This window comes from Gobio gobio (assembly GCF_949357685.1).
Source record: "Gobio gobio genome assembly, chromosome: 16".
Classification (NCBI taxonomy): Eukaryota; Metazoa; Chordata; class Actinopteri; order Cypriniformes; family Gobionidae; genus Gobio; species Gobio gobio.
In genome coordinates this window covers 45,009,474-45,022,711 of record NC_137109.1, presented here as the reverse complement: position 1 = coordinate 45,022,711, position 13,238 = coordinate 45,009,474, and the positions used below count along the sequence as shown (strand labels likewise).

The 13,238-nt window shown below is 37.7% G+C and overlaps 2 protein-coding genes across 2 annotated transcripts in view; one reads left to right on the top strand and one right to left on the bottom strand.

Moving 5' to 3' along the window:
- Positions 1-13,238, top strand: part of col23a1a (collagen type XXIII alpha 1 chain a) — a 227,362-nt gene that overhangs the window by 42,802 nt on the left and 171,322 nt on the right. The gene's annotated exons all lie outside the window — the stretch shown is intronic.
- Positions 5,877-10,566, bottom strand: LOC307140184 (uncharacterized protein). The gene is made up of 2 exons (XM_079839478.1): positions 9,531-10,566; positions 5,877-6,174 (listed from the first exon to the last, which is right to left on the bottom strand). The coding sequence occupies exon 1, from the start codon at positions 10,473-10,475 to the stop codon at positions 9,534-9,536; it is 942 nt and encodes a 313-aa protein (XP_079695604.1). The 5' UTR covers positions 10,476-10,566; the 3' UTR covers positions 5,877-6,174; positions 9,531-9,533.

Here is a 13,238-nt window from a genome sequence, read left to right as displayed (position 1 = left end):
CAGCCGATGCTGTACATTGTATAGCAAACCTTTTCACTTGGTACATTACACAAATAATACATTTTAAAAGTTAACAAAAAGACCCAACCTATATACGGTTCAATTGCTATTTGTTTATCCGATAATCAACACAACCGAAAAAAAAAACAAATGAAGTAAACTTTAAATTGCATTTCTTGTCTATTGTATTGTAAAATGTATAAATCATAAAATCATGAACAATGCATATACGTATGACGAAATGACGATTATATATACGGTATACTGGATATATATATTCGTTCCAACTCGGATTCAGCAAATTCATTCAGTGAAAGATACATCAGATTATTTCAAATGGAGTCCTTTCATTTAAAAGCACAGGTTCATACGAGTCATTTGTTCCTGAATGGGATTCATTTAAAGAGTCATTTGTTCATGAATTGGACTACACAGGTTGCACTGTATATTTTTGATTCACTAAGAAGAAACAGCTCATAAGAGTCATTTGTTCATTAATTGGGTTACTGAGTGATTCTATAATTGCAGATACATTTTGCATTTTAAAAAAGTTAAGGAAAACAACTGTTCACTAACAGAAAATCTTTCCAGTATCCTTATTGAAAACATATATAATTTTAACAATTCAGTGCTTGCCAAAGTTACTTCCTTTTTTACTTTTAACGAAAAAATGTATTTTTTTTAGTATTGTAGTATTTAGTACAGACAAATTAGGCAATGTGTAGAAATAACATTGGTAACAGAGTTCGACGGTAACAGGATTGACAATTCTAAACTTTTAGCCAAATACTCCACTTGCTAGCATAAATGCTAAGAGCACATGGAAGTCAGAGCACTAATAATAAGAACTCTAATGAAATCATGATTCAAAGACTTTTTAACAACCCACTGTGTGATCAGTGATATATTCTGTTTTCCTTTTGGTATTGTGGTATTCATTTTGACGTTTTACAAAATAACTTGGTATAAGAATTTTTTAGATTAAAATATTTTCTCAGAGAGAACACATACATTTCAGTGCTTCCGATCCTATCAGTGAGGGAAAACGACATCATTTCCTGTATCTTACATAGTTGTGGGAGATAATTTCATCAATTTAAAGGCAAAGTATGGTACGTAACAGAATTGACGGAAGATTTGGTAATGTTAAAGTTAATGTTGTAGAATTAGGAAAATTAATACGTAAGACTTTTAAAAACAAAATAAATGACATATTACCAAAGTAAAATAAAATGTTTTGATTACACAATGATACATGATGGAAAAATACACTGACTAATGTATTTAGTTACCTATATACACTCAAAAAATTATTCAGGCCCTTCATAGATATTACACATTTAAATGCTGTTCCCTTTACTTAAACATCAAATTTTGTCACAACATAATTTAGTTTTGTTCAATCAACCTAATATATTTAAAACTGAAGTTTACTTAATTAAGTTGTGTTAAAACTACATGAAATATTTGTGTTGATATTAACTGGGCAGTGGATCTGTAGTTCCCAGCATGCTTTGCAAGCGACTCCATTAGGAGAGTAAATTTAGGGGTTTAAAGTGTTATTTTATGTGTTTTTTTCTGTAGAGTTTCTTTTTATTTTTATTTTAGAGTTTATTTTATTTTAAGTGGTTACTGTTATGCTGAAGAGTGGCGCCTGTGCCTAGGCTGTGGATACTCAGTGATCTATGCTAATGTCAGGAGTGACACCTCTTTTCTTATTTTTCATTATATATATATATATATATATATATATATATATATATATATATATATATATATATATATATATATATATATATATATATATATATATATATATATATATATATATATATATATATATATATATATATATATACACATACATACATGTATGATGATGAATGAAACTGCTTATAATTGATTTTCCAATTAAATATTTTGATTTATGTTTGACAAGTATATAAATATCATTTAAACTGTATATGATAAAATTGAGTTGGACCAACTCAATTACATTTCATTGCATTAATTCGTTTTTTGGTAGTTGTTAGTAGTTGGGGCTACACATATTTATTGGATGGAAAACCTGCCCTAAATTGAGTTATTATTTTGAGTGTATGGGGCTATGGGCTATATATTTTCAGCTATATATGGGCATTATGGGCTGTAACGTCTTGTGATCCATGAGAATGACTTATTAAAATAATTAAAACTATAACAATTTGAAGGGAAAAAAAATACTTTGGACAACAAATGTACCTGCAATTATAGAATCACCCAAGGACAAATCAAATGTGTTTTCTTGGCAACACACGCCCTTTTATGTTATTAAATTCAATTCCGAGTGTAAACTAGTAAATATGACTTGTTTTTTGGGGTGAGCTATAGATTCAGCAGCGCTGACGTAGATGCAGCATTTTGTTCTGATTGACATGTGCAGTCCAGTCCAGCTGGCCTGTGCTTATATCATTGCCGGGATGTCAAGGTCACTATCAGGCCTCTGTTGCTCCTTATTTGGACTATTTTAAATTGATTGTCAGGATTAAGATACGTCTCGTTTCAACCACTGCAAACAAGAATCTCATTTTCTAATTTTAGCTAGCATACATTTAGACTGCACCCGGGGTTTGAGTTCAACTTGTTAAACCCATCTCACGCTGACTGGTGCTGGAAATGAATGTGGATCGTCACCTCCAGGGTCGGAGGGAGCAGTCACGAAACGGATTATGGAAGTCTGAGACCCGACAGCCGTCAGTCCCTGAGGGAGATTAGAAAGATCCAAAGGTGGCGGCCCGGACAGGAATCTGACACAACAGGGGAATGACGAGGGGGGGTCTGTGCTAGTTGTCGCAGCATGAGATGTTCGGAATTAACGTATGCTGTGACGTTATGAACATCCTCTTATTCCGACTGGGTATCAAATCTTTGACTGCTTCTCCAGTGACTGACAGACAGTGTAGCACCCGATGGTAAATATATAAATGAGCTCAGTTTAGTATGCTGTGGCTGTGGTTGATGACAGCTATTGTGGGATAAAAATATGTAAAGAACTCACTGGATACTGTATGTAAATAAAGAATAGACAGGCAGGATAGGTGATTTGCTCCAGAAACATTTTTTTGTTATGCTAGTTGAAAATTCACATCCTGATAGCAATCACTAAGTTAAGTGGTCTAAATGTATTTATATGTATATATCATCTGTGGAAGGCGTAGGACCATAAAATGTTTGTCCAATCACAGTGGTGTAATGTAACAAAGTAATACAACTTTGTTATTAATAATAATAATACGAGTAATAATATTAATAATACAAAGTAATAATACTTTGTTACAGTACTTAAATATTTTTTTGGAGATTCTGTACTTTACTTTACTTTGAATCCACTACATTTCCTAAATAAAATGTATACTTTTACTCCGGCTTCTAGAGGCGAAATAAAAACTATCACTGACGCTTCATGAAGTTTGTTTTGACACGTGAGGCTGCGGCCTGCACAGAGCAGGACATTTCAAAAACGGATTTAAAACTTATAACAAAACAGCATATATACAGTACACTAAGTACATGCTTTCATATCATTATAGACTAGCTGCTGCATTAGTGAAGAACAGCAGTATGTTTGCCGTCGAGGCTGAGAGGACATTACCTCAAGCGGTAAAAACAATGTGACAAAAAACACGCAAATCTAACCCAAATTTTTCATATCACGTTTGTTACCATCTATTTGCATTAGTTCATATCCATTTGTTTGCTTTTAGATTTAGAGTTCATGTACTTTATCCACCACTCATTGCATCATCATTGCATTCGGTCTGAATGTAAATGATACAATATCCTACCTGCCTGTCAACGCATGTATTCTCATACCTCCGCGCACCCTGTTCACGCAGACATTACAGGCCATCAGTGCGTTAAATTCTATGCTTTTGATTTTGAGTTTGAAGACATGGACAGCTGCGGACAGCACGGGCGCGGACTCTTGTATTTATACTACTGAACGTGTAAGGGGTCTGCTCGGCGGACTTTTCAACACCTGCACTAGATCGGTACACTTACACACTTCCAAGTTCCCTCCACAAATTATTGCATGTCTGGCTGTCTTTATATTGTTTTAACGACAGATTGTAGAGGTACGGGTAGCAACAGACTTCTTCACACAGCCTCTCTTCAAATTCGAGGTCCATGTTGTTTTTCCAGCGCATGCGCACTAGTGGCCGTACGTAGGGCTACTTGTCTGGGAGGCACGTACGCGGATGAAGATTTTTACGTCACGCGGACCCTAGAGGAAAGTATAACACTAGCTTTAGACAGACGTCAGTCACCGAGCACCAAAGCAGCAGCCACTTTATACAGTTCCTCCTGAACCAAAACAACGAGCTTATGCTGCGTTCATGCCATCACTGTAATTTGGAAAAGATGGAAACCTGTGATGTTATACTTGGAGCGGTTCGTGACTCGAATTTATGTGTTTCAATGGCAACACTATCAACGCCGAAATTAATCTGCAGCAGTCAGGGGGTACAGTGCTCTTTAAGTTGTTTATGTTCATTATTATTGTAATGTTATGTGCTTTGAGAGTGACATGAGGTAGTTTAACCCCGCCTTTCGTAACGATTTGCTCCGTGCTGTATGCGTTCATGTGTTTTGAAGGAGGCATGGCTTTGGAGACGCTCTGAAAGCAAGCTCGCTATTGCTAGGCTCTCCAAAAGTTGCGTACCCTACATTTAAATGCCAAGTTCTGTCATAAAACTAGATGATGCAACCTGATGACTTTTACTAGTTAACCACATGGCACAAGCTGATTGGTTTCTGTCGCATCTGCAGCCAATGAGCTTGCTGCTCAACATTTAAATGGCTGGTTAGCGTTTACAGTGTATTTTTCAATGACTACATAGGCCTATTATATCCATTTCAGGTTGGTTTTTTTTGGGCTGGCTTGCACACTTTACACAATTATTTGTCTACTGAGTAATATGTCAGATAAAAACCAAAGAGCTTTGGGGTTTGAAATGCATGTTCCTCCAAAAACCGCAACCCTGTTGCCACCCACTTTGTCTTAAGATCTCTCAGATTACAACAGGCAATCGTTAAGTTACTCACAGCGAAAATGTTAATAAATGAAGCACTGGCAGTTTGTTAGTCATTTTTTTAAATAGCACTTTGTCTTTGTAACAGTTTGGTAAACCGTTGAAGCATTTTTCTCATTTGATGGGCACATTTAAAGACTTGCCACAGGGCCAGATGTCATAAACAGTTGCTAAACTTTAACTCAGATTGATTTGATTCGTTCTGAGATTTCCATCCAACACCTTAATCACAAAACGAAACGGTCAAATTAGTTCTGCATGAACTGATTCTTAGATTTTCTGCCTAAGGTGTTATGGGATTGTACTGATGCTGTAACAGGACTATAAAATGCTCTCCAGGCCTTGTGAAGCCACAGGACGGGTCGTTTTGACACTGATAAGCTCATTCCGTACAGAACGGTGCATCCTGTCTCCTTGCGTGTGACCAGAAAGCACTTGTAACATCCAGGAAAACAGTCTTTCGTGAGCAGTGCATTTAAAGGGTACCAAGGTAAGCGTGAGAGGGAAAGTGTTGTGTGATTCACTGTAGCACTGTTTGCATGCATCCACTGCACGCACACACAGCGTTGGTTATATCTGAGAATTGCCACTTGGTGTCCAGTTAGATAAAGAATGTGTGGAATGCTTGGACCCAAACACTTAGACCACCGAGCTAGTTACAATGATGAACTTTAAATTTCAATCTTTATGTATTTTCATTAGTGAAGCACCAACATGTTTCTGAAGCCAAAAAGAAACTTTATTTAATTAATGATTCAGATTTATTTAATAATCAAAACACTCAAATCAAATAAAAGCTGAATTCAATTCAATTCAATTCAAATTTATTTGTATAGCGCTTTTCACAATACACATTGTTTCAAAGCAGCTTCACAGAAAGTGCATTTCATAAATGTACATTGAAAAATGTTAGAAAAGAGAATGTTAAAGAAAAAATGTTAGGATAAGTTAATCAATCATGTATTATTTTAGGCCATAACAACGCTGGCGTTGAGTCGTCTCTTCACAGGCGTCGAGTCGTCTCATCACAGGTGTCGGGGCATCTGAAGTCTCCATCAGAGGCTGGATACAAACTGGAGCTGACGAACTAGTTACCTCGGGACTAGTGTCCCGAGATAACAACAGAAAAGCAGATGGGAAATAATTAGCATAGCTGCTGTTCAGAATATTAATGCTGTTGGTGCGATTTAACTGTAGTATAAAACTTAATTATAATGTGAATGCTTGGCTAAAGAGATGCGTCTTTAATCTAGTTTTAAACTGGGACAGCGTGTCTGAACCTCGAACAATATCCGGAAGACTATTCCAGAGTTTAGGAGCTAAATGTGAAAAAGCCCTCCCTCCTTTAGTGGACTTGGATATCCTAGGAATGACCAGAAGCCTCGAGTTTAGTGATCTTAAAGAGCGCGATGGATTGTAGGGCGATAAAAGATCAGTTAAATACACTGGAGCTAGCCCATTTAGGGCTTTATAGGTCAGTAGCAATACTTTGTAATTGATACGGAACTTAATAGGTAACCAGTGTAGAGATGATAAAATTGGTGTTATATGATCATATTTTCTTGACCTAGTAAGCACTCTAGCAGCTGCGTTTTGAACTAACTGCAGTTTGTTTATTGAGGATGCAGGACAACCAGCTAATAAAGCATTACAGTAATCTAGTCTCGAGGTCATGAATGCATGAACTAACTTTTCTGCATCAGAAATAGATAGCATGTTACGTAGCTTGGCAATGTTTCTAAGGTGGAAAAATGCCGTTTTTGTAACATATGAAATATGACTTTCGAAAGATAAGTTGCGGTCTAATATAACACCCAGGTCTCTTACTGTAGTGGATAAAGCGACAGGACATCCTTCCAAGTTAAAGTTGTATTGTGAGAGGTTTTGTGGGCAATTTTTTGGACCAATAAGTAACACCTCCGTTTTATCTGAATTTAATAGCAGAAAATTACACGTCATCCAGTGTTTAATATCATCAACACACGCTGTCAGTTTAGATAATTTAGCGTTTTCATCTGGTCGTGATGAAATATATAATTGAGTGTCATCAGCATAACAGTGGAAATTAATTCCATGTTTTCTTATAATATTACCAAGTGGCAGCATATATATTGAGAATAGCAGAGGGCCTAGCACGGATCCTTGCGGCACCCCATAGTCTACTGACGTCATCTTTGATTTTTCCCCATTTAGACAGACAAAATGGTAGCGGTCTGATAAATACGATCTAAACCAGTTTAATGCCTGTCCCTGAACACCAGTGTAATTTTGAAGTCGATCTAATAGTATTTTATGATCTATAGTATCGAACGCAGCACTAAGATCGAGTAGAACTAGTATTGAGATACAGCCTTGGTCAGAAGCTAGAAGTAAATCATTTGTGATTTTAACGAGTGCAGTTTCTGTGCTATGATGCTGCCTGAATCCTGATTGAAATTTTTCATAGATATCATTTTCTTGCAAGAAAGAGCACAATTGAGCGGACACAACTTTTTCTAGTATTTTAGACATGAATGGAAGATTTGATATTGGTCTGTAATTTGCTAGGTTATTATGATCTAATTGTGGCTTCTTAATGAGAGGCTTTATGACTGCCAACTTGAATATTCTTGGAACATGACCTAAAGATAAAGACGAGTTAATAATATTGAGAAGAGGCTCTTCCACTACAGGTAACAACTCTTTCAGTAGTTTAGTGGGTATTGGATCTAATAAACATGTTGTTGGTTTAGATGCAATGATAAGTTTATTTAGCTCTTCCTGTCCTATGGTTGTAAAGCGGTGTAGTAGTTCTTGAGGGGCGATAATTGCGGTTGAATCATAAGACATCATTAATGATTGTACATTTACAATTTTGTTTCTGATGCTTTCTATTTTGTCAGCGAAGAAGTTCATAAAATCATTACTACTAAACTGTAACGGAATATTTTGTTCAGGCGATGCTTGTTTATTTGTTAGTCTAGCCACAGTGTTAAATAAAAACCTTGGGTTATTTTGGTTATTTTCTATTATTTTGCGGAGATGCTCAGCCCTGGCTGCTTTTAGGGCCTTTTTATAACGTGACATACTTTCTTTCCATGCGATTCTAAAGACCTCTAAATTAGTATGTTTCCATTTACGCTCTAAGTTACGAGTTTCTCTCTTGATAACATGTGTAGCACTGTTGTACCATGGTGCTTTAGTTTTCTCTCTAACCTTTTTTAATCTAATTGGTGCTACAATTTCTAATGTACTAGAGAAAATGGTGCTCATACTGCTAGTCATTTCCTCTAGTTCATCTGTTTGTTTGGGTTCACTTAGCAGCTGAGCCAGATCAGGTAAGGTATTTGAGAATCTATCTATAGTGGTTGGAAGGATTGTTCTGCCTGGTCGATAACGTGGCGCAACATGACAGATTTCAGCAGTACGCAGTATGCAAGTTACCATGTAATGGTCAGTGACATCATCACTTTGCGGTATAATATCTATGTCGGTTGGGTTGGTTCCATGTGATATAATTAAATCTAGTGTGTGATTAAGACGATGAGTGGGACCAGTGACGTTTTGCTTGACCCCAAAGGAATTTAATAGATCTGTAAACGCAGCCCCTAACGCGTCATTTGTGTTATCTACGTGTATGTTAAAATCTCCAACAATTAATGCTTTATCGACGTTGACCAATAGATCTGAGAGAAAGTCTGCAAACTCTTTTAGGAAAGCAGCATAGGGCCCTGGAGGTCTATATACAGTAGCTAAGGCTAGAGATAATACAGATTTCTTTCTTACATCTAATAGCGTGACATTTAGCACTAGTACTTCAAATGAATTAAACCTGTGACCTGTTTTCTGGGTAACATTAAGAATATCTCTATATATTGTTGCAACACCGCCGCCACGACCAATCAGACGGGGCTCATGCTTATAACAGTATCCTGGCGGAGTAGACTCATTTAGACCGAAATAATCATTTGGCTTAAGCCAGGTTTCAGTAAGGCAAAGTACATCGAAACTATTATCTGTGACCATTTCATTTACAATAACCGCCTTAGGTGTGAGCGATCTAATGTTTAGAAGACCTAGTTTTAGAAATTGTTTTTGTTCACTAATATTGAGATTTTCTGGTTTAATCACAATTAGATTTTTCCTAGATCCTACATTAGATTTAATGTTTGACCTCACTAAACGAGGAATAGACACAGTTTCTATATAATGTTCTACATTGGTACTTATGTCAATTAAGTTAGTACAAAATTGGTTTTGTTCACTAATATTGAGATTTTCTGGTTTAATCACAATTAGATTTTTCCTAGATCTTACAGTAGATTTAATGTTTGACCTCACTAAACGAGGAATAGACACAGTTTCTATATAATGTTCTACACAGTTATGTTCAGACACAGTTTCTATATAATGTTCTACATTGGTACTTATGTCAATTAAGTTAGGACAGCAAATACTGTTATTTGGACTTTGACTTACTAGTCATATGATGGCGGTGTGCAGCGCTCTGGAGATGTTGTCCGACAGAAGAGCCGCTCCGATTCTGCTGGGGTGAAGGCCATCAGGACGGAAGAGCCTAGGTCGCTCCCAAAACAGATTCCAATTATTTACAAAGAGCAGCTTCTGTTCATTACACCATGACATTAACCATTCATTTAGAGCAAATAATCTACTGAACTTTTCATGTCCTAGTCGGTACGTGGGAAGCGGTCCGGACACGATGATCGCTGCTTCAGGCGATGTTCTGCGCACCGTCTCGATCAGGCTCCTGTAGTCCCTCTTCAGAACCTCCGTCTGCCGCAGCCTGGTGTCGTTCGTCCCCGCGTGCAGCACGACAGCTCCGATGCGCTCGTCACCGTTCAGGATCTCGGGAACCTGCGCAGCGACATCGAGAACTCGAGCACCAGGAAAGCAGTGAGTGATAACCTTGCCTTTACCTGAGGTAGCGTGGACATGCCGGACGATGGAAGTACCGATGACCACAGCGTCGCGTTCCGTCTCGCGAAGAGGGGAGAAGCGGTTCCGGGTGGAGATCTCGAAGACCGGGAGGGGCGGAGAGGTCCTCGCTCTGGTCCTGGCTCGCGTCTTCCGCTGTGGAAACACCCAGGGTCCATGGCGCTGTGTCGGTGCCGGAGTGAACGAAACCAGGGATGATGATCGCGTCCTGGGTGCTTGGGTCCTGTGCAGAGAAACACGCGGAGTAGACGAGGTCGGAGTCAAAATGTTAGTATCCACTGACTTGTGCGCATCGGCGCGTGATGTTTCAAGCGCCGTTCGCCGCTCTCTCAGCACAGCTTGTCTGTCTAGAAGGCCGCGAATCTGACTCGCCAACGACTCCAACTCCAACTGCACCGAATGCAGCTCGAACGTGTCCTCACCTGCACTCAAAGGTAACATTAGACACACATCCGAGTTATTCGCCATTGTAGCAGAAGTGCTACGATGGCGAATTGTAGCTATCAGTGTTTACCGGGTGTAACGTTAAACAAGTTACCACGCGTGCAAGGCTAGCGGGCTACCGGTGTATACAAGTTACCACGCGTGCAAGGCTAGCGGGCTACCGGTGTATACAAGTTACCACGCGTGCAAGGCTAGCGGGCTACGGCTAGTAGCGGAAGTTCGGATATAAGTAGCGATATCAAAGCAATCCGATTGTTTTTTATAGAGAATCGTATCGGAGATATGTTCACACGCTGTAAATAATAGAAAGTATTCGTTTGTAAGCGAGTATTAAGAAGAAAATCAAGGATTATGAATCAATTTGACGGAGCTCAAACACAAACAACGCGCTCACAACCCGCGCATGCGCACTATTAACCAAATGATTGTATACAAACATTTAAATTGCACATAAGGCAGTTTTTGTGTGCAAATATTTAATGATACAATTATGTTTCTATTCCATTTCGTTGTTAAAACAAAACGCTCTAAGAATGCTGGGTTAAAAACAACCCAAGTTGGGTTGAAAATGGACAAAACCCAGCAATTGGGTTGCTTTAACCCAGTGAATGGGTTGTTTTAACCCAGCAATTGGGTTAAACGTTTGCTCAACTTGCTTGGTTGTTTTATTTAACTCAACTATTGTTAAAATGTACCCAAAATATCTTGGAAATGAACATTTATTAATATGTTTAATAAATTAACATTATTAATAAGTTTAATGAATAATATTTAAACAAGAGGCCTAAACATTTATTAAATTGTTCACTTTTTGATTATTATTGTTGCCTCTAGTAATTGTGTGTCTAATTTTTTTTAATTTCCCACCTATTTTGGGTTCATTTTAAGCCAGCCATATAGTAATTTTTAAACAATAATCGGATTAAATAAAACTACCCAGCACATTGGGCAAAAATGTCCTCAACCACTGGGTTAAAAAAAAACAATCTTTGGGTTTGTCCATTTTCAACCCACCTTGGGTTTTTTAGAGTGTAGATATTTAAATGGTGGCTGCATTAAAAAACTTAGATAAAAAACTAAACTAGATTTATCCAAACTAACAAGACTAACAACTAACAAGCTATGGACAGAAATTGTTAAATGCAATGTTATGTGATAATGTGACAGTTACGCTAATTGAGCGATTAAAATGAGATGCATTTCAGTGCGTTGTAATATTTCTCTCAGCATATCTTCTGATGTTCTTTCATGTTTATTTCATGCTATAAGTAGTAGTAAAGAGGATGAGATGATCATTTCACATGCGCTCTTCACACTGTTTTGGTCAATGATTTCGGCTCTCCAAAACTCCAAAATTTTTGCAATAGTACAGGTGTTTTTTTAAAATCAGGTATAAGTTATGTTTAATTTCAGTCAAGTATCAATTTTGTCTCCGATATTCCTCCCAATTTTTTTTTAGGAGAAACAGAAGCCTATTGAGACAACTGTTGCCATCAGACACGCATCCATTCCAGAGCAATTTGCAGAAGGTTACATTTGAGAAAAATGGGGGGAAAGTGCTAAAAACAAATGAATAGATAACCTATAATCCCATGTTATTTATTTGTAATAACCCAAATTGATAAAAGAGGCAAACATTTGTGCCTGGGAGGGATTCTGCTGTCCTTACATACAGTAGGGGTAGTTCTGTCCAACATTTGGGTATGAGGACGGGAAAAGAGAGTGTAGTGATGGTCAGTCAAAGGGGGCAAATGGCCCTATAGGCGTCAGCATGTCTGTTGACGGCCTTGTATGCCAAGACAAGTGTTTTGAACTTGATCCACGCTGAGATAAGGAGCCGAGGTGTGACGATCTACACAAGTGGTAATATTCCACGGTTATATAACCGAGGACGACATGGTTGGGAGTTCAAATATCTGTTCAGAAATTTCTGAGAACGTCTTTCATTTGGGTTGTAATAGTCTGTTAAGAGATTGGGGGTCTCTGGGGTTTGTCTGTCTGCACAGCTTTGGCTTGATTCTGTCAGTTTGATGCATTTGGCCGACAATTTTATCCAAACCAATTTACATTGCATTCAAAGAATATCAGTTCATGCATTTGCTGCGAATCAAAGCCAGGACCTTAGTGTTGCCAGTGCCATGTTCTACAGGAACGCAAGATGCTTGTGTAATATTATAGATTCACTCAACAAAGTTAAAAGTTTAAAAAAATAATAAGAATGTATTAAATGATAACTGTACACGTGTTAACCCTAAACATAAAGCAAAATGTTTTGCATTTTTAGATAAAAATTATTATTAATAATAAATAGAATTGTTTACTGGTGTATGGAGTTATAAGTGTCCACAATGGGAGGTTTTGATAGTTTCCCCCTTTAACTATATCTAAGCATGTACATACACCGAGTCCAAGGTCATCCTGTCCATTTGGGTGTGGGGACAGCTGTCCTACACTCATTGAGGACAGAGTTTGGCTTCCTTCCAAGACTGTTTTGAACAGCAGCCCCTTACCGAGGTCAGTAAACTCTCATACCACTGACAGAGTCTCTTCAACAGCTGATCAAATGTTTTACTCATTACATTATACAATTATACAGACATGTCAAGAAAATCACACTACACCACATGGCCTTGGGCTGTTGTTAGTTGCTGTCAGTTGATAAAATGGCTTATCTCGATTTGAGCTGGAACTGTTTTCTACACAGGTCATGGTTATGTTTAACATTTATTCCTCACAAAAACAATTTCATTTGTTCATTAGAACATTGGTGCATATTATAAAGTGTTT